At 34.8% G+C, this 22643-nt stretch overlaps 2 protein-coding genes and 1 non-coding gene across 3 annotated transcripts; 2 read left to right on the top strand and 1 right to left on the bottom strand.

Annotated features, from left to right (window-relative positions):
• The first annotated feature begins 1603 nt into the window (after positions 1 to 1603).
• Positions 1604 to 1687, top strand: Trnal-cag. Its single transcript has one exon. It is a non-coding gene; the product is annotated as a tRNA-Leu (tRNA).
• Positions 1610 to 5419, top strand: LOC113503114 (chymotrypsin-1-like). Its single transcript, XM_026884932.1, has 6 exons — positions 1610 to 1640; positions 2533 to 2725; positions 3206 to 3452; positions 3872 to 4018; positions 4664 to 4762; positions 5106 to 5419. The coding sequence occupies exons 1-6, from the start codon at positions 1610 to 1612 to the stop codon at positions 5220 to 5222; spliced, it is 834 nt and encodes a 277-aa protein (XP_026740733.1). The 3' UTR covers positions 5223 to 5419.
• A 1447-nt stretch (positions 5420 to 6866) lies between these two features.
• On the bottom strand, positions 6867 to 20571 carry LOC113502844 (vanin-like protein 2). The gene is made up of 9 exons (XM_026884573.1): positions 20413 to 20571; positions 13744 to 13821; positions 12063 to 12122; positions 11586 to 11728; positions 10481 to 10677; positions 9986 to 10123; positions 8498 to 8659; positions 7680 to 7812; positions 6867 to 7357 (listed from the first exon to the last, which is right to left on the bottom strand). Exons 1-9 carry the CDS (start codon positions 20476 to 20478, stop codon positions 6979 to 6981), a joined length of 1356 nt encoding a protein of 451 aa, XP_026740374.1. The 5' UTR covers positions 20479 to 20571; the 3' UTR covers positions 6867 to 6978.
• Between the last annotated feature and the right edge of the window lie 2072 nt (positions 20572 to 22643).

The following is a 22643-nucleotide window of genomic DNA, read 5'->3' as shown; positions in this document are numbered from 1 at the left end:
GCAACTGCGTAGCTAGATAGGTAGGTTTAAAACTAGGCAAATATCAGTAGCAATTACAATGGTACAATTATGTCATTTCATAGTTATTTGAAGATAATACTCAGTGATTAGTTTCCGATAATTTATGAAGGATAATTGAGGCATGTGCGAGGATAAAGATGACGCAAGTTGGGAGAATGGGGCAACATGTTGTATTTTGTTACCATCACAACTTTATAATAAAATTATTTTCTTGTGAAACCGTAATTTAATATGAAGCTTCTTGACGGTTCTTCTCCATACGAATGATACGGTTTTGGGACTGTGCAACTAGAGTCAATACTTTAACGTTCCAAAAGTGAGTAGAAACGGCCTATTTGAACTAAAACAGATTTGATTTTGATTTCACAAAGTAAGAATATAACTTAGAGCATTATACTTTCTTGTGGCGATAACAATGATAAAAAGAAAAAAATGTTATACGTATACAAATATTTATTTATTTATTAGGTATACCAACAGCATAGAAATAGCATAGAAACATATAAATCTAGTAACATAGCGTGTCGTATGCATGCCTATTATAGGTACACACAGCATTTATATTTATATTTTAAATAAAAAATGACGGGTTACAGGGGACAGGATTTACGTAATCAATTAAAAAATAAACCCAATAAAAACACATGTTTATTTTCCAATCATATTAAGATTGAAGTAAAACTCAAATAAATTTACTTTGACATATCCACCACATTAACAGTCTTTATCCAGACCATGGATCCCACTTTTCAAACCAATACATTCACAAAATTCTCCTCAAAAATCCTCCAACATAATTAATCAAGGGACCAACATTCCAACTTAACCTAAAGTCAAAATTTCAAGATATTATCATCTATTAACGTAATTGCAATAGGGGTATCATCATAAGAATTTAGTGCACAAACGTATTGCGTCAGAAAGGCATCATTTCAAACTATAAAAAGGTTTTTCTCATTATTTTTCACAGTATTCTTTTTTGTCTGTGATCCAAAATGGCGGCTTACTGTGTTATTTTTTTATTTGTTGGCATTGGATTTTCTGTTGGTGAGGGTTTTTTTTTTCTTTTTTTTTAAGAGCAAAGAGGTATTTCATACAAAGTTATAAATACATGTCTTTTAACTTAAAACTTTTTACGTGTGAATTCTGACCATAGACATTTTATCGCATTGTATCATTTAGGAAGTAATTAAAAATGTCCAGGTTTTTTAGCCAAATAAGAAAATTATGAACTAGACTTTTAGTTAAAATTCATACCCAACCATTTTTTTTAACGTCGATCAAAAACACCAATTGTATGAATCACCAGAATCAATCAATTCAAGCTTTTATTGTACAAATAAACCCTATAAATAGACACTAAACTACCTTCAATTAACTTGATCTCAATATCCGTAAATGTCATTCACATACATACACTTTATGTCAATCGAAATAAGGTTTAAATTTGCTTGAAGCTATCGCTGTAGTGCAAGTACTACGTATCGTGAATTATCGAGTTTACCTGTGACGTCAGAATCTATTTATAAACAATCTGATGTAGTCTGCGATATTGATTGATAATTTCGAGCATAGTAGATATGTCAGGATGGCCGAGCGGTCTAAGGCGCTGCGTTCAGGTCGCAGTCCACTTCTGTGGGCGTGGGTTCGAATCCCACTTCTGACAAATACCTTTTTGCATTTTATGTCGATCAAGGTATCATAATGATCAAAAGTTTTATTCATGACAAAAGCACCTAAATACACTACGTTTGGTCACAGATTCGATATTCAGCAGAAAACAGTCCACGTTTTTCGTCATCTTAATGTAATTAAGTAAATGGAAATTAGTATGAATTTTCGCGATTTAATTTTATTAAACAATGATTTATATATTAAGATAAAATCATTGTGGTATGGGATTATATCTCCCAACTATATACTACTTATTAAAAATATACCAGAAAATTATTTATTAACGCCTGCCAGAAAAGTTATAACAATACTCAATTAAGCAACATTCAAACTTAATACAGATGTTATTCTGAAATTATTCAATAATTTATTACAACTACTTTTTATCTGAGTAAGTAGTTATGACAAGTAAACCATGGTCTGTGGACAATTAACATTTTATACGACCACGAAGACGAATCGTATGACGAAATGATTCGACGCAAACGCATCGACTGAATTTTAGAATCTTTTCACACTTACGGCAGCAGAGTAGTTGAAAATCGCCTAGCTCAATTAAACAATTTGAATGTTAGACGATTTAACTTAGATGTATTTTCCCACGTTTTAATACACTCAACTTCTTGTTTGTTTGTCGTTACTTTTGGGCTTTTGTAATTCAATTTAGGGGCACTTCCCGATAAGCTAGCAGGCTGCAATTTCCGATTAGCTTCAACCCAGATGACAGTGCAATTTACAACTATTAAAACGGCTGCACCGATTTTGGATAAAATTTTAATGGAGTGTCAACTAAAAACGTGGGTTTTTAGATTTTTTTATTTGTTTTTTTTTCCACAGTGTCATCAGAATTCTATGCCTCGTCAAAACCTGAAGCTCGCGAGGATTGGGAGCGCATTGTCGGTGGTATCAAGGCCGCTAACGGGTCCATTCCCTACCAGGTGTCGCTCCGCATCTGGGGTGTCTGGCACTTCTGCGGCGCGTCCCTCGTCACTCCAAGGGTCATATTAACTGCTGCACATTGCGTTGACAGGTCTGTTTTTGTGTTGTTTTCCGTAGTCCCCGTAGAGAAGGGATTTATACTTAGGTATTTATGTTGCACATATTTAATGTAAGTCATATAAACTTCTGCAAAGAGAGAAATTTAAAACGTTGTAAATTAGAGTTTACTATTGTTACTATTTTATATGTAGTATACTTATCTAGAAATCTTAGAGTTTCTGTCATATTTTTGGTGTGAGAAACTTCTAAGGCGATTATATTTCTTTAAATTACCCTTCACATAGGTAAATAACGTAACGAGGTTATATTCTTCACTTTTGTGCATTGAAACAAATAGTCCTTCTCTAAAAATTTTATTTGAATCCAAAGAAGAAAAGCTCATACGAATTTCCAAAGCGCCTGCAAAACACAACATGGCAAACAATAACCATTGTTGCTTCATGTAACTTCTTTACATAAATAAAAGACTTCACACACCTATCAAATGGATCTTCCAACCCAATCCTTTCAGAATGAAACCAGAATATTTCAAAGCGGTAGTCGGAACTAACCAACTGCGGGCTGGAGGCAAAGGATACGACATTCGGAAGATCGTGGTTCACGAGGAATATGATGACTACATCATAAAGAACGACATAGCTATACTGTTTACCGAAGAAGAAATTGACTTTGGAAGTATAGTTGATGCTGTGGAACTGAATGATGAACCGGTTGAAAAGGGGGAGGAACTGGTGTTGACGGGATGGGGGACTACTTCGGTGAGATTTGTAAAATCTTAGCTAGGGGTGTTGGTGAACTATGTGGAAGGAGTTTTTGGGACATTAAATATCGACTTTTTAATGATAATGCTTGTAATAAACAGTTGTAGTCCAATGATAAAATGGTGTTAATGATATACATATATGTAACTAAAAAAAAAGAAAACTAAAGCCACTAGGAAGGTCACAATCTTGGAAAAAAATTTACGATTTTAATTTTTGACTTGCCTGAGCACTGGACAGACAGAGATAGAAGCATTGCACAGCAGCCTAAGAATAGAGTTAAACAAATATAGAAAACAGGAGTGGGTGGTTCCTAATTCAAAGACTTTTTACATATTAATATTTATTATTTTTTTATTAACATTTATTAATATTACATTTTATCAAATCTAAAAATTCACGTGTTATTTTCCCAGTACCCCGGCCGTCTTCCAAACGACCTGATGCAGCTGGAACTGCGCTCCATCACTTACGAGGAATGCAAGGAGGCGCATAAGAGCGTCAACGCTGTCTTCGAGACTCAGATATGTGCGCTCACCAAGGCCGGAGAGGGAGCTTGTCATGTAAGTGTAGTTATGTAGTGTAGTGTAGTAGCGTGTAGTCACTTAACTGCCCAGCATAAAAACTTTGTAAGTTTATTGTAGCTTTAAGGCTTGACAGAATAAGTGCAGTGGATGCAGTCACCACGCCAAAACCCAGTGTGCGCTACGTGTCGCGTGCTCGATCCCCGCTTTGGACAGACCTTGTGTGATCCACGAAGGCTTATCCTGAGTCTGGGTTTCTTTATGCAATTGACTTGAATGTTTAAGAATCCCCTTTATAGAAAAATATCCTTAAAACCTCTTCTCGCAACGACCGCCGGCTAGTAGTAGTAGTCATGGCGGTGTATCACTTTTGCTTAGTATGGTAGAGCTAACGTGCAAATAGCTAAGCCTCCTCGCCTCATTCTTCGACCAAACTCATAGCACCGAGTGGTTCTTGGGTCCTATGGTCGGGGTGGGACGAAAAACACCAACGTACCCGACGCCCAGGATCCTAAAAAAACTGACGCCTGACAGAAAAGTAATAGCAGTTCTCAATTTAACAACTGATATTCGCTAAGGCGGATGAAAGAGCAAATTGATCATTAGGCACTTTGCTTTTCAACCACTAATATTATACGGAAAACTTCATACATAGAGAGTACATTAGCTCTTGAACAATTCCAGGGTGACTCCGGTGGGCCGCTGGTTCGCGAAGGAAGACAAATCGGCATAGTATCCTGGGGAATACCATGCGCTAGAGGAAAACCTGATGTCTATACCAAGGTATATTTTGTTATAGACGTTTAAGTCTTAAAAACACCTTAATACCTTATTTGTTTTATTAGGCGCTTTAATACAAATAATTTCCTTAAACACGGGTTCAATTATACATAGTATCCTGTAATACATTTTTTACACTAAAATCTCTTTCTTAATTCGATGTAAAAGACGAGAAAACTATTATCAAACTTTAAGCACTCACACCGTTATAAAGAACCTTCAAATAATGTTACATTTATGTTCATAAAGCCACATTGTGACGTACAAACTCAGAGAGGCTGTAGGCGTTTATAGAAACCTTAGCTGAGTATTTTTATGCTATCATTTTTCTACTTTTATGTTTCAGGTGGAAGCCTACATGCGGTGGATAGAGAAGACTCTATACGACGACGATATGGACCACGTTCGGTACATACACGAGCACAAACACGGACACAAGCACAGGAAGACAAACAGACACTGATATGTTGCTACTGAGGGTGTAGGTACGGGATAATATGTGAATAAATAATTATATAATTTAACGGGAAGAGTTGTTTTAATCTTGTTAACTTTCTAATACTTTTTATTATGATATAGTATTTGAGTTTACATATGAGCTCGATAGATGGCGTTGGGGTCGAATTAGATCGCGATATGGTTTGGTTACACGACGGAATATTACTGTTTTTCTGAGATACCAGTATTAATTAGTGAGAGACGCTATTCTTAAAGGGAGAATGTAGCAAAAATCATTCACAAGCCATACTGTCATTGTTAGACCGGCCTAGTGGTCTAAGGGTTAGTGATCATGACTGCTGTGCTGAAGAATAGGTTCGATTCCCACCCAGGATGTATGTTGGAGTTAAGAGTACGGGCAATTATTTTGTTTTTTGATGTTTTCATTGTTTTTTATCGAGTAAAGTATTTGTTTAGATTTTCATAAACTTTATGGTTATAAGTTGTCTAGAACTCGTAACTCAAACCTGGGTTAGTTTGAGACTAGATGGAGCTGTGTGATACTTCTATTCTTACCCTTGCCTTGCTTTCACCTAGAACTTTACGATGTTCTAGTAAACTCAAATGATAGAGCAAGAATTTCGAAATTGAAGTCAATGTAGATAATGGGAGATTTATAAAAATGAAACAACGTATTATCATAGAAAATCTCTATATTATTATCGTGCATAATCTAATATCACAGCGGGTGTCGCTACTGACCCTTTGAATACACCACAAGTTACACCTTAAAATTAAGTTTTAGTTTTTATTTCACCATAATAAATAAGAAAATAGGCAGATAAAGATGTTTTAGCAAAAAAATAGTACATTGTTTTTTTCAATTATAGTGGCAGTTATTCGTTACAACTTGATCTGGGGGTACGGCAGTGTACCTAGCCAAGTCTAACAAAAACATAACCGCAACCATTTTGTGTCGCCTTACTAAATTACATACATACATATAATGGTGAAGTAGAAATATTCTTAAAACTACGGCTAACGAAATTGATTAGGCACTTTACAATTATTAACAAAAAAATATTTTGTTAAATTAAAATGTTCTAGTTTTTTGAAAGTTAGATGATGGCTTATTTTCAGCAACGCAATTTACCAATTCATTTTCTGATATAGGAACAAAAATCTTTTAATATGTTTTATAGGTATATTATGACTAACAGTTAACACAATGTTTGTCTGTATACAGTATACTTTCCAAAAGAAAGGATAAGCAATATGCCTAAAAACTTTTATAAGAAAAATACTTCATAAAATTAACTTAAATGACTAAATGATATTAAAAATGAAACCAACTTCTTACCACCTAGTTATTTTCCCATTTAAATTGAATGATCTGGATTATTGGATATAAAAATGAATCTTCTTTAAGAAAAACTATTCAGCATAAGAAATTTACGTTTAAGGTGAAGAAAAAATGCATTTATATCTGATTTCTTTACAACTATACATACATAATATTGAGAAAATCGCCAGTTGAGTTTCAAAGTAAAACCTCTTTTATAAAAATATATCAATATTGATTCACACGCCCCAATTTTACTGAAGACTCTTCCTTACCAGTAATTAAATCTTTAACGATTTAGTTTGCCCCACAAATCTAGGAAACATCCTATGAAATAATAACACATTTATCTCTTATCCTAATCACGACATTCATACAGTCTTCAATCTTCAAAATAACATTAAAATTCAGCCTTATCCAACAAATAAACAATAAAAACTTACATCATTTCCAAAATATAAATAGAAACAACTACAATTAAAACTCTCAAACGTATCCAAATATAATCTACTACTTCTTGAAATTCTTCGTTAAAAATAAAGTCGTAGACGCCTTCGGTTTTCGTAGTATTGTTTACACCAAAAACATAATTTGATTCAAAATCTTTGGAGAAATCTCTGCCGAAAATTCCAAAGTTGTCTATGCTTTGACCATCGACAATGTTCAGTGTTACCTGATTTGAGGTTCCATCGAATTTCACATCGAATGTTATCTCTTCGGTTGGTAGCGCTGTTTGTATGATTGGGTACTGTAAGGTTTGTTTCGTGAAGTTGGCAGCGATGGAGATTCTTTCGAATGTGACTGTGCTCTTTTGTAATCTGTAAAATAAATAGGTTTAGAATTATATTTGAACCAAACTATTGGTGTTTAACAGATTGTAGACAAGCTTATTTGCTTGCAGTGTTATGAGAAAAGTTGTACTACAGCACAGTATGGCTAAGTTAAAACACTTCCTAAAATCCGTCTCAAAGTTTATTAAGGAAATTCAGCTTTAACTCAATAACGTAAAGCTCTTATCTGTATAACCAATATGGTTGAAAAATTCATAATATTTAAACAAAGTCACGATGCAGCTTAACACTTATCATTCTTAAAAAAAGGACTCTCAAATAAGTAATATTGTTTCACAACCCAACTTACCCAGACACACAATTCTTCTGATTCCCAGTGCAGGCAAACACACCACAGTTCTGTGTACCAATGTTGTGTGAGGCACTGTATTGGCGGACACCGTTAAACGCTGCCAAACTGTAGGTAATTTCAGGGTTCGCATCTGGAATAAAGAGGAGGAAAATTCAGTGCCGGCGTTAGGGGGGGGCGTGATGGGGCGATGGCCCAGGGCGACAAATTCTGGGGGGCGCCAACGTCTGAAGTTGGAGTTTCTTGCCTCTCCTGGCGCGAACCCTCAGAACTGTGCTCTACGCTAGAGGTGGAATACTTCCATCGCCAAACGTAACGCTAAAGGAAAGATGCAATTGAAATTGATGAAAGAATCACCCAAATTGGTTCTAAAGTGTATTATAAGTAACAGCGATACTCAGTTGTTTTGATGTACTTTTTCCCCCATGTCTAATAATGAAAGATACTTAAGGCCAACATTAAACGAAATATCTGTTTGTGGTCGATATTTAATATCTCTTTTAATACCTACGTATGTATTTAAACCCCACCCAAAGTACTGAACTTGGTTTAACTTAAGTTAACTTACACTTAAGTATTTCTTTCAGCTAAAGTTGCTTTTCTTGTTCAAAATAATCTGAGAATTATTTTTTTAAGACAAATATAAACACATCAATCTCCATTAAAATTTAAATTAATACTTATTTTTACTTAATATTTTAAATACGACGATAAAATTAGTGAGATTTAACAAACACCATCAGCTTATAAAAATCTTAAAGAAAAAAAAATATAATAACGTGATGTCATTTCATACGCAAACGCACACAAGTACATACCTCGAACTGCAGTTTTCACATAGAAGTTGCAGCAGAAACCTGTGTGGCAGACTGTATCGTGCACGCCTTTGTTGCTGGCTTGCAAGTCCAATGGCTTTATAACGTACTGGCTCAGATCTTCACTGGGATGGGTTTTTAAGATCGCTGGTGTTAAAGTGTTATCTGTAAAGAAAGAAATTTGTGATTTGAAATAATACATATAAATATACCGACTGAAATGTAGCTGAGAGTAGAAACTTACACACTTAACTACAAACATAAATTTAATTCGTATGGTTTTTTAAAAGCCCATTTTTTTTTGAATTTTTAATACGTAACACTTTCCAATTTTGATGTAGCATGTTAATTTTTACTCAGATTGAATACCTACATTGTTTTGACATAGTTATTTAGAATTTGAGTATGTAGCCAAACAATTTAATTTTCGATAATGATATTAGAATACATACCAAAACAATCAAACTATGCTTTAACAATAAGATCAACATACTAAATAGAAAACAGAAATAAAACAAGGAAAACAAAACTCAAAAAAAAAACACATTTTCAAAAATATTATTGTTATTATCATAAACATTAACATAGTATGACGCGTAATCTAACATCATACGACATACGTCATTTTATCTCAACGATAAAATAGAAAAACATGTTTATATTTATATTAAATAATTTACTTATAAATAATCGATTACTCACATATAGATCAGTTTTCAGGGCCTACATTATGAGTAATTCTTAAGAATGATTATATTGTCAAGATTATAATCTATTTTTAATATTTATCCCTAAATCAAGGTAATAATCAATCATTTATTGAAAAAAACACAAATTTTTCCTTTAATTAGGATTAGGTAGCAAAAATCGTCGGTTAAACTTACCCATCACGATAAAAATATTCGATTTTTTTTCCTTTTGCGTATTTTTAATATTATATTGATGTTGAAAATAGTCATAGTTATCAGTAAAAATATCTAGATGCTACAGTTATCAAATCCTACAGCTTATCATTAAATGTGTTGGAGTTATTAGGTCAGACGTCAGACCCCACTTAGGCAAGATATGCAAGATAATACCAAAGTGATTCGTTATTTTTTATCCTTTAAGAAAGGTAAGAAAGAATATACAAAAAAAAAACAAGATGATCTCATTTTCTTGTGATGTAAACACTTGTGCTGAAATTCGTTTTCAAAGTAATGTACTTTCTTAATTATTTTTAGACACCGCTGACAAATCAGCTGACGAAAACATCCGTGAGGAAACCTGGATTTCAGATATCGGAATCTGAAATCGCCAACCCGCAGTAAGCTAGCGTGGTGATCAATGCTCAAACCTTTCCTATACAGAAAGAGGCCTGTGCCCAGCATTAGGATGTATATGGTCTTGAACTATACTAATTTGGCATAAACGGACATACAATTTCATTATAACAAGTTACCCCATCTTTATAAATACAGGACTATAATTATAAATACGAGTATCTCTTACCATCTCCTCCATTTTTCTGTAGTTCAAAAACTGACAATTCTTCTGAATCAAGCTGGCTTGTCTTTCCGGGGTAAACACCAAAGTTAGTCAGCAAGTTGACGTTGTTGACATAAGACCAAGCTGGTGAAAACTGCGGAGCTGAAACAAAAGAGAATTGATATAATTAGGAGAAATATTAAAGGGGGTTTCAAGGATATCCGGGAAACCCGGTGAACAAAGTGCAGTGGTCTATACTCAGTCCATCTTCATTCTTGGGAAAAGGCTTTGCTGAAAAATGGGATACTAATTGCTTTTAATAGTTTTTACCCTGATGTCGTACTTAAGCCTTGTGAAATTAACCACGTAAGATAAACAACAAAACAGGAAAGTTTTTAAAACATTAAAAAGGAGTCTAAGTTAATGTAAACAGATCCGAAAAAGTTTGAAACTACGCGGGGTACAAATACCACTCGGCAATCCTTGCTTTCAATGGTACAGATGTTCGCGGAGACTTACCACTCAACATAGGTATCTCAGACTGCCAGACACCAGCCATCACGAAGTTCTTCAAACCCCTCAAATGCTGAGGTTCGCGTAGAACCAGGTCTTCCTCCATTAGAAGTCCGAAGGTCACTCCGAAGTCCGTCGTAAAGGTCACGAGGTCAGAGGACGATGTCGTGCAGTTAGTAAACGGGTTCACTGGTTTCCTGTAACTAAGAGTTTCAGAGGTTATTGTATTTTCTAGACAGTTTGACAACAACAAAAGCGTCAGCTCATGATCAAGGACTCCGGTTGGGTCTGAAACTAGTCGGACGATCCAGATAAAAACTCTCGAGTAAACTGTTGTATCATTTGATAATGAAATATCCTCATGACGTACCCAATTTGTCAACCCATGTCCATTTTCCTAAGGGCATGCTTCATTCTGTCATACGAGAACTTAAATTTTGGAATATGTAATAGTCCATTATGATTATTCAAATGAATAAAAAAAGTTCAAGAACATTCCTCTTGACCTTTTGAGCGAACTCCAATGTCATTTAAGTAATTTGTAATTATCAGTCAGTTGCATATAATGTTATTTGACTGATAAAACTAACAATATGCATGAAGCAATTTGAACCAAATTACTCGGTGATTACAGCCAGTGTGATAACATATCTTTTGCCGAGTTTGTACTTTTTTAGTCATGTTTTTCAAGGTAAGGAACTAAATCCTTGTGTCGCGAAGGGTTTTCCAAACATTCAAGTTATATGCACAAGACACCAAGACTCGGAACAAGCATTCATGGGATACACAAGTGATTGTCGATCGTGGGGATTGAAACCGCAACACGTCGCGCACAGCAGGGCCCCATTTCTGCTATTTACAATGGCTGATGAATGAATGGAAATTGGCTGAAAATGACACTTTTCGTATTCTCTTAAGCATTTAAAAATTTTAAATGGCAAGAATCTTACATTTTACATATCTTTTTCTTTGTACCAAGTTTCTTGAGTAGCTTTAGCGTGAAAGAGTAACAAATATCCTCCCAAGCAAACAAACTTTCACCTTTATAACATAGCATTATAAGGTTGATAATGACACTGAATAGAGGTTAGTACAAAAAGCAGGTACTCACACAGCAACAATAGCTCCTTCTCTGTCGAACACCAGGTTACTCCTGATGGTCTCCTTTCCATGTTGGCAGTGAGTGTTCTCGAACACATTCAGGACTACGTACAATCCTGCCTGTTTTGCTGCCTCGGATATTGTTTTTATCGCCTGGAATAATGTCACCATTTAATAAAGAGAAAAGCAAGAATCTAGCAAGTGACAAAAAACCCGTCAGGTACAAGTCAGATCTGGGACATTGAGGCTTCCGTAAACATAGGACAAAGAGAAATATTCCAAAAAAATTTTGCGTTTGTTTTCCATACAATTGTATCAGTACGATTAATATAATATGTTACGATGAATAAAAATAAACTCAAAATTAAAAATTTCAGGTTTACCTTATCACAAGATAGCATTAGCCGAATATCAGAATTGGTCAAACCGTTTAAGTGTTAAGATGTAACAAACATTATTCATCTCATAATTAAGATTTTTGGCTTACCTCATCGTAGGATGACATTTCTGATGGTTCCTGTACTGGCAGAACTAGGATATCCACATCCTGCGAAACAAGTCAAAAATGTGAGCAATAACTCAACGAAGAAAGACTTCGAAAGATGATTGTACTCTTTCCCTAGCGCTGACACAGCGCAGGTTAACTATGAAGACCTTTAGTCATACACCAATTTTGTCAGAAAAAAGTTAACATAACAAAAACTACTCGTTGCCAGTCAAAGTTCATAAAAATTCAATCCTTCACCGACTCATTGCATTGTCAATTTGTCAGTAAGATAACTATTAAATCACATATTTTATTAACATTGCAGGCTGAATATAAAACTTTAAGGAAACAATAATTCTGCATCGACATAGAAAATGTCTTATTTTGATCACGCATCGTGGCGGCCGTTGCCCTATCAGCTGATCGCCGCGTGGTGTTTATTTACGAAAATGTTGTTAATTTGGTACAGTGTATTTTAGTGTGAAAAAGAAATGCATAATTTTACTAATGTAAAAGATATATCTATGCGTGTATAACTAAACTCTTGCATTGATATAGGGTTGAAAGTTGTGTTTAGAAGTATACGATCTCATTTTACCGTAGTTTTATTATTGACATGCGCAGAATTTAAGAATGAAGTCTTAAAGTTGGACTTAAGGATAAAGAGAAGAAATATTTGATTAAATTTGACACTATTATTATTCTTATAAACATTATTTTATTGATAATTTAGAATTTTGTTGCATTGACAGTGAGTGTTCCGCCATTTTATGTTCCAATTATTGTGTCGGCGAAACGCTTGGGAAAATACAAATAGTCCTAAATTTAATCCAGTTTCCATGCATTACTTGGCAATTGTAAATAGCAAAATTGAGGCCTAGATCACGAATCTTCAATATAAAATGTGATAGGACGCCTACTAATTTTTCTTTTGTCATCATTCGAAAAACTGAGTAAGAGTAAGATTTACTAGAAAGCCAAGATGTCAGAAAAAAGATTGAATAAATATGAATGTCAGTTCACTTGATAATATAATGTTGGGTTATCTCATGTTTTGCTTGACTATATAATGTATAAAGCATAATGCCAACTGTTTGAAAAACATCGTTTATCGAATACATAACATTATTTGCTTATGCCAGTTTTACTGTTGCAATGACAAATACTTATAATCATACTTTACTACTGAAAATTCATCATTGTGAATAATGTTTGGATTTTTATGAATGAGGTGCAGGTTCGATCCGAGTGCAGGCAAGTACCAATGTGACATTTTGAGTGTACTTTATCATTACTCTATGATACCGCTGGCAAACGGTGAAGGAAAACATTGTGAGTAAATCAAGATTAGAAGTATGTCAGATTTCGATCATAGGATTCCAGTGAACGCAAGGGCTCCCCTTACTATTTTATTACCATCACACAGTCTAGAACAATTAGCTTTCCATAATTCACATCTAAATTCACATCCACAAGACAACCAGACTCAAAACTAACATTTTGGAATCACACATATACTCGAACTACGCGGGGATCGAACCCGCGACACGTCGCGCACAGTAGGTTTGACGTTGTGACGTATACCACTCGGCTATCCGTGCATTTAACATTCCCCAAAGACGTGTATTATTTTTTTACAGTCCTAAAGTTGTCATTGGTAACCATAGCAACGCTTACTCACCATTTTTGAAGCATCGTCTATTAAATGTTTGAATGAGTGAATTTCTTTTTGTCCATGTATCACACCTGCTTTGTAAATCTGAAACAAAGAATATTGTTCTATATAATTATATTTGTTTTGTTTTGTGTAGTACCTACGCTTTGTTTTTAACGAATATTTGTAAAGTGGGTTTTCTAGAAAATGTGAGTCAAACGTGTATTTAGGAGTCTATTGTTAATTTTAGTCGTGAATAAAGAAGATTGATTTGATAACGCTTTATTGGCGTTTTAACTTGAATTAGCTGTGTGTATATAAAACGGATAAGCCAATTCTGCATGTGATACAGAGACAAACAAGCAAACACTAAATTTTATTGTTATTGCTGCGGTATCGTAATTAGACCACACAGTTATTGTAGAAAAATAATAATAATAATAATAATAATAATAAGCCCCCTAAAATCCAGCCACACGTCCTGATTGACCATCTAATCACGTGGGGGGCGGACACGCGAATGAGAAATTACTGTCGTGGCTAACGTGGCTCTGGTAACCCATTCAACATGGAGACTCGTTCAAAGAGGAAACGTATAGGACCGCTGCCCGGGGGCGATCGCCGGGGCACACCTGGAGCTGACGCTGGGTGTCTCAGCATGCGAACCGTCAGCGGTGAGGAGTTGAGCAGGCGGGCTCCCACCGATAAGGATACTACAGCCGATCCCTTCGACGAAATTGACCGACTGACAGACACGACAAATAGTCCAATAGAACCATTTAGCCCTAGTACAGTATCTTACACACCCTCTTTGTCATCTTCACCTATTAGTAATACAGCTATCCCTACGCCTACCTTGAATGTTGCGCGGGAGGTGAATACCTTTTTGCCCGCGTCCACCAAGGCTGGCAAACCTAGAGTACGCATGAGATGGAGTAAAGAAGTGAACCTTTTTATCATGCGTACATACTATTACATAACTAAATTAGAAACAGACATGACAATTTACCGTAAGCTACTTCACGAACTTTTCTCACAAAAATACCCGGAAATTAACGTATCTGAACAAAGAATATCAGACCAAAGAAGAACAATAGTTAGAAATAAATTGATACCCCAAGTAGAGTTAGATAGGATAAAAGAAGAGGTCCGAGCTCAATTAGAAGAAAATGCTAATGCTAATACATTATCAGATGTAAATGTTTTTGACCCGTTTAGTCAACACCTCATAAACACTCAAACCCAAAATAATTTAGCAACAGATATTGGTACACAGACAGAATCCTTAACAATAACTATAGAAAACGATATACATACCTTGGCTGAACCTGATCCATTACCAGACTCATGGACTGCGGATATACTAGAGAAGTTTAAAACAACCCTAGTACTTTACTCTGGAATGGATCCAGAGTCCCGGCCAAGGTTACCTAAACTTAAATATAGTCCCAAACTTGTGCAATTAGTGTCAGTATTTAACAATAATATATTAGGTAACATTATCTCTGAGGATACTCAGTTGATAGATTTAAATACAATTATATACTGTACAGCTCTTGTCATCTCTGAAGAATTAGGGTATAAAATCACCGATTACTTAGGAAATACTAGATCAAAGAACCATAATAAACCGGCGTGGCAAGTTAGATTAGAGAGGGACATAGAGAAGCTGAGAGCAGACTGTGGTAGGCTAACACAGTTTATTAATAATAATAGATCAAAGAAAGTTATCAAAAGAGTAGAAGCAATATTTAAAAGTAGGATAACACATACTAGGCATGAAGATAATAATAGGAAACCGGAAGAATTTTTAGACACTTTGAAACAGAAACTTGCGCTTAAAGTCCATAGATTAAAGAGATACAAAAAAGCACAGCAGCGTAAGAACGATAATATAGTATTTAGTAGTAATGAAAAAATGTTTTATAGGAATTTATTAAAACCACGAGTAGAAACCACTTCTCAGAATAATCTCGAGTTGCCAACGAAAGAGTCGCTGGAAACATTTTGGTCTAGAATATGGGAAGAGCCAGCACAGTATAACGAAAACGCAGAGTGGATTAATGAAGAGGAGGCTAAGTGGGCTGCGATAGAAGAAATGAGTTTTGCTGAGGTTACCGAAACAGATATTTTAAATGTTACAAGTAGGCTTCATAATTGGAAATCCCCAGGGGTTGACAAAATTCATAATTATTGGTATAAGAAATTATTTTCAATACACGGCAATTTAGCAAAAAACTTAACAGATATAATATTAGGAAGACAGATTATACCAGATTTTCTAGCAACAGGAGTAACTTATATGCTACCAAAAGGTACGCACTCAGCAGAATCCTCGCAATATAGACCGATCACTTGCCTTCCCACAGTTTACAAAATATTAACTTCGGCACTTACTTTAAAAATTAACAGTCATATCGAACAACACAACATTTTAGCAGAGGAACAAAAGGGGTGTAGGAGGAACCATATGGGATGTAAGGAACAGTTGATCATCGACTCTATAATCCATAAACATGCATCTACAAAGAGCAGGAATCTTCATTGTACATATATAGATTACCAGAAAGCTTTTGATAGTATTCCTCACTCTTGGCTAATTAGAATATTACAGATTTACAGAATTAACTTTAAAATTATTTCATTCTTAAGCAGTATAATGACTCGATGGAAAACTACATTACAACTTAATTATAACCGTGACTCCATTATTAGTAGGCAAATATCTATTCGAAAAGGTATCTACCAAGGTGACTCCTTGAGTCCCCTATGGTTCTGTCTTGCGCTGAACCCTTTGTCCTCTATGTTGCATCGAAGCCGGGTTGGGTATTGCCTCAGACACGACACACATGAAGTTGCTATCTCGCACCTTATTTATATGGATGACATTAAATTGTACTCTAAATCTGAAACAGATATGAAAAAATTAATAGATACCACAACATTATTTAGCAAAGATATTAACATGCAGTTTGGTTTAGATAAGTGTAAAACACTACATATAGTAAGAGGCAAAATCAAACCCGGCGACTACCCAGTTTACAGTACCGATAGTATAACCGCCATGGAGCCTACGGATCTATATAAGTATTTAGGATATAAACAGCTAAAAGGTCTCGATCATGCAGCCATTAAAAGCACATTGGATACTGAGTACAGAAGGAGAGTAAGTGCATTATGCAGAAGTCACCTAGCAGGAAAAAATCTTATTAAAGCAATAAACACATATGCAATACCAATTTTAACATACTCATTCGGAATAATTAAATGGTCTAAAACAGATATAGAGCAAATAGAAAGAACTACTCGAACCACGCTTACAAAGCACAATAATTTACATCCAAAATCTGCCATAGAAAGATTAACCATCAAGAGACAAGATGGCGGAAGAGGCCTAATTGACATCCATCATCTATGGCAGAAGCAAATTAGTAGATTAAAATCATTTTTCCTTAAAAAATCTGAAACTAGTGATATCCATAAAGCAATAGCCCAAAATGATGACAGTTACTCTCCTCTAAACCTAAACGATCAAACCGACGACGTCCTAAACATCTGTCCCGATCCTCAGATCCAAAAAATGGACACCTGGAAGAGAAAGGTATTACACGGCAGGCACCCTCATGATCTTGAACAACCTCATATAGATACAGTAGCTTCCAATAAATGGTTAAAAGTAGGTAGTCTATTCCCCGAAACTGAAGGATTTATTTTAGCGATTCAAGATCAGATTATTAATACGAAAAATTATAGAAAGTTCATTATTAAAGACCCAACAGTAGTTAATGATAAATGCCGCAAATGCCAATCTCAACCAGAGACCATCCAGCACATAACGGGTGCATGTACATCCCTCACCCAGACTGACTACACCCATAGACATAACCAAGTAGCCAATATCATACACCAGCAGCTTGCTCTGAAATATAAATTAATAGAAAATAGTAACTTACCTTATTATAAATACACACCCCAAACTGTCCTGGAAAATAATACACACAAGCTCTATTATGATAGAGCAATACTTACCGATAGAACTATTCACTACAATAGACCGGATATAACTTTAATGGATAAAGAAAATAAAACCACTTACCTTATAGATATAGCCGTCCCCAACACGCATAACCTACAGAAGACAATAGCTGAAAAGATTAGTAAGTACGCAGAGCTTAAAGAAGAGGTCGCCCGAATATGGAGACAAGAAAAAGTCTTTGTCGTCCCTATAGTGCTCTCCAGTACTGGTATCATTCCTAACCATCTCCATAATAGCCTAAAAATTATAGATCTGAGAAAGTCTTTATATATTACCCTACAAAAAGCTGCTATTTTAAATACCTGCCGCATAGTGAGAAAGTTCCTGGCATTAGACGATAGTTAATATCTTATCATTTAACACCACACGCCGCATTTACTTGGTCTTGACCCGTAAATGTGGTTTAAACCAGCCAAGGGCTGAGAAAAGAAAACACTCCCGACAATAATAATAATATCATGGGACAACTCACACACGGTTATCTGATCCCAAGCTAAGCAGAGCTTGTGTTATGGTAACCAGACAACTGATAAACATACTTATATATTTCTAAATACATACATATTATAGATAAACTACACCCAGACACCAGAACAAATGATCATGCTCATCACACAACATTTGTCCTGGGCGGGAATCGAACCCACAACCTCCGGTATAGCAGTCAGGGTCACTAACCACTAGACCAACAGGCCCGTCAAGAATATTCAATGAACATTAATTCACTACGTCTACGATTTTATCATTATGCATTTCCATGAAAATTAGACACCACCCACAATACTCATTCTATTCGAAATAATATTTCGTCCCGCCATGCAAAAGTTGCTATTGACCATTTTGTGTTGTGGGACTAAATTTATGTTGTCGGTATAGACGATTACCTACTTGCAAAGAGAACATTTTCATGCACAGGTTTGGTACTTAGAGATTATCGGAATCTATTTAAAATATTTTTTAGGGACTACTGACACTAATACAGTTCCATTCTGCTTATGTCCATAGACAAAAAAAAACATTTTGTATGGATACGCGTACGCCATCATTCAGCTTTCGTACGTGAGTGACGCCTTAAATAATCATTGTTTTCTATTGACATACGTTGAAGAATTGAGAATAGTATCTTGTAATCATGAATGAAATTGATGTGAAATCAAAACTATATAGTGATTGTGTGATCCTACAGGATGTTGTCCGTAGGAAACAAGTTATATCAATATTTACAATACAATGCGAAATTTACACTATTATCAAACAGTGTTTATAATATAACTGAAGATTATTATTTAGGATGTTATAAAAGTATAGAAACTTTCGGATATCTGAAATGGGAAATTATCCGTCACCGAAATGAAAGTTTTGGATATTAAAAAAAAATACGTTTTGACAGTTTTTCGTCGGCTGAATAAAAATATTGAAGTATTTCAATGAAAACTTTTGTACTGAATGACAGTATTAATATGTACCGTATTGTCAGTACGATGAACCTCATATTAAATAATGTAGATAAGTTAAAATGAATGTCTAAAAATAAAAATAGATATTTCAGAATTGAGACATTAAGAAAATCTACTTATTTTATATGCAGGTATCTAATAAGTAGGTTTTTGTACCTACCTACATTATACCAGTGATCGATTAGCAACACAAGAGACATTGCAGAAAATAAAAACTATTACGATACAGAAAAAAAATACCACGTGCGAGGAACAAAAGCTAATAACCCTGTATGCATTCTTTGACATTATAATTGAAATATTCTTTTAAGAAACTGTTTGACAATAGTACAAAGAACTTTTATAATGTCATCTTATGACAAATCATTGAATAGAAACTTAGAAAGGGCCTACGTGACTTTGGTCCACGATCAGTGATTCCCATTTCGAAATTTGGAACGGGAGATTCCTTCCCTAGAGCGAGACGGAACAACAACAATGAATGCCTAAGCACGCGTTAGAAAGAGATAGAGTAATAACATGAGGCGCATGCGTGATCGGAAAGCTTTGTTTAGCGTGGTATTTTGAGATTTTTTTTTTGTTCCATAATTTTGAATTAAGAACGATAGCTGCTATTCTATACTAGGTGTATTTTTTAATGTTTAGATAGGGTTGCTCGTTATTTTAATTCGTCTTTCATTTTTTCATTTAAGGGTAAATTTCATTGTCTTTTTATTTACAAAGTAATTATTATTTTATCGGTATACTATTTATTTTTATTGCAAATATTCCATTTTTAGTCAGACATAAATCACAAAATAACATTACAGGCAGTTTATTGGCACTTTCATGGCTTTTGCCACCTCAAATAAAATATAAAATATGTGAAAGTACAATTGCTTGTTTCTATAAAACTTATTTATAAGCGCATGTCATATTCAAATGTCTTGATGTGAATCTTGATTTATTGGTCTTGGAATTAACGTTAGTATTTATACCTAGGTACTTATACATAAAAAAAACTTGAACTGTTTTTATTGCCATTTGACATGTGTTATTATTTTAATAAAAACTACATCATTTCTTTTAACTTACTTGCTAAAAAAATGTATAGAACCAATTACGTTTAATGAAAAATATTTTGATGGAAAAAAAACATTTCAAAATACATGTCGTAAAATAAAGAATGCAATATTTAAAAAAAAGTGAATAAAAAAAACATACCTCACTGGCAATCGCAAAATTCACACACAGGAAACCAAACACTATGCCAAAAAGCTTCATTGTCATTTTATTCACTGGCACAAAATTAAAATTAAATACAATTCTATATTCGAATGTGCGTCCTACTGCAATGGCGGCCGGCGCGGTTATGCTTTATTATTTTACGTATCATGAACGCAGGACGAAAACATTGCATCTGATTGTGGCTTGTACTATGAAAATACGCTTGGTACGGGGGAGGAAATGCAAGTGAAGAAATGTTGCAGATATGATAAAGACTTCTTTGTTTCCATGTTGGATACATATTTAATTATGTTGGTAAGTGTGCACTTGTAAATAGTTTTCAAGTTACTAAAGCCGTTGAAACCTTGAATGTCTTTTAATCAAAATGGTTTGTAATTTTTTAAATGGGTATAATCTATACTTGTTTTTTTTTTCTCTATTTAAATGCGTACTGGCTGAGAGCTGGTTCGGGTTGGCGCGAGATAGGACAATCTTTGGAACAGCAAGGATTTAGGGCTGGCCTTTGCCCAGTTGTAGGCTCCGTGCTTGTTCAATCAATCGCAATACTGATGATGGAACTGAAGAGTATGTTTATTATCACGGATCACGTGCCAATTCCAGAAACCGCGAAAGTGCGAAGAAAAATGATGTAATAGAAACGCTGTGAGCTGAAGGGGCTGAAATAGAGGGGTTACCGTATTAAAAATATGAGCCTAGTTTTTATTTAAGGGTGTGTTAAATCAAACTAAAGGCTTTGCTTCAACTCTGATACCAAATTTCACATCAGTATTCCGGAAAGGAGATAATGCAAAAAAATCCTAGTAGCGTAGCGTTTAATTCTAATTATAGACAAGAATAGAATAAATACCATACACAACATAGATAATAATATATAATCTGTGCCTAGACCTCTTATCAGGTATCTCTGAGGTCAAATGTCAACCCATATTTATAAATAGAGAAGTTGCAATTGTCACGAACATTTCATGTTCGGTTCACGTGATCTAAGAAATAAGGAGTGTTGCATTAAAAGATTACATTAAGCAACACAAATCCCTGATATCTGACGAATTAATTGAATGTTTTAAAGAGCTGTGGTGCTTTTTCCGCCATTTGATCTCCACTGCTGGAGCATGCTCTTAAAATAAGGTGCAACTTAAGTTTGTTGCCACTTCCAACATCGTACTAATATTATAAACGTGAAAGTTTGTATTTATCTATAGTAGGTATGGATTTATAAATGTATGAATGATGTATCCATGGTTGTTTGTTCCTCTTTCACTCAAATACCACTTTTTTGTGTGAAAGAAGAAGCACCAAGTAAAAACAACACAAAAGGAAAAATCACGCAGATTTTGACGAAACTTGGTACCTACACAGGATTAACATGTAGTAGGACGTCGGTCGCGTCGACCAATCCTACTAGACGGGAGTCGAACCCGATATCTAATTCAGATCGAGTATGAGTGTAGCGTTGCGGAACGATGAGAGAATGATAGAATGGAAGAAGGCGAGAGATGAAATGAAGAATATTATTAAATCACAATTACAAAAAACAATAAGCAAAGCAAAAGCGATATAAGATAATAAAAGCGATAGGATAGTCTTTATCACAGATTTTATGTTCCCGTGGGCTCATTTTCGATTCGAAGCGGACGGGCCTGTGCGCTACAGCTAGTTTTGAATATATTTGTTATAATGATAAAAAGTACCTAAAATTACTTATTCAAGGTGTCTCTTCATCGTCAAATAATAGCCTGATCGCGTGACAATGGTATGTATGCAACCAAAATTTGTGAATTATACGATAAAAAACCATGACCTCTTAAACCCAAGGTAAGGTGTCTAAAGTTTCAACACAGGTCTAAGTGGAGATCTTCACTAAAATCATACGCTAAAGGCAAATTATAATGAGGACTTTCATTGTCTCGTGTACAATTGGATTGCAAAGTTTAGGAGAAACACTTAATAGGGAGAAATGTCTCGAGATGAAAGTGAGTGATAAGATATTTAATAAATCTTATCAAAGAAAAGAAGAAACATCAAAGTAAGTTGTGAAATGTGTCGATTTAGTTTGGCCAGAAAGAGGCTTTTTGATCGAAAACGCTAAAGTGAGATAGGTAACATAATCGTTTCTGATACATGTTTGTAAAATTTCTCAATTTCCTGTAATTTGAAATTGTTCCTAAGTTTTGAAATTGTTCCGAACTTCAATGATTTTCTGAAAT

This window comes from Trichoplusia ni, chromosome 18 (assembly GCF_003590095.1).
Source record: "Trichoplusia ni isolate ovarian cell line Hi5 chromosome 18, tn1, whole genome shotgun sequence".
NCBI classification, from domain to species: domain Eukaryota; kingdom Metazoa; phylum Arthropoda; class Insecta; order Lepidoptera; family Noctuidae; genus Trichoplusia; species Trichoplusia ni.
Note: the sequence above shows the minus strand (reverse complement) of the source record. Positions and strands in the feature narration are given on the sequence as shown.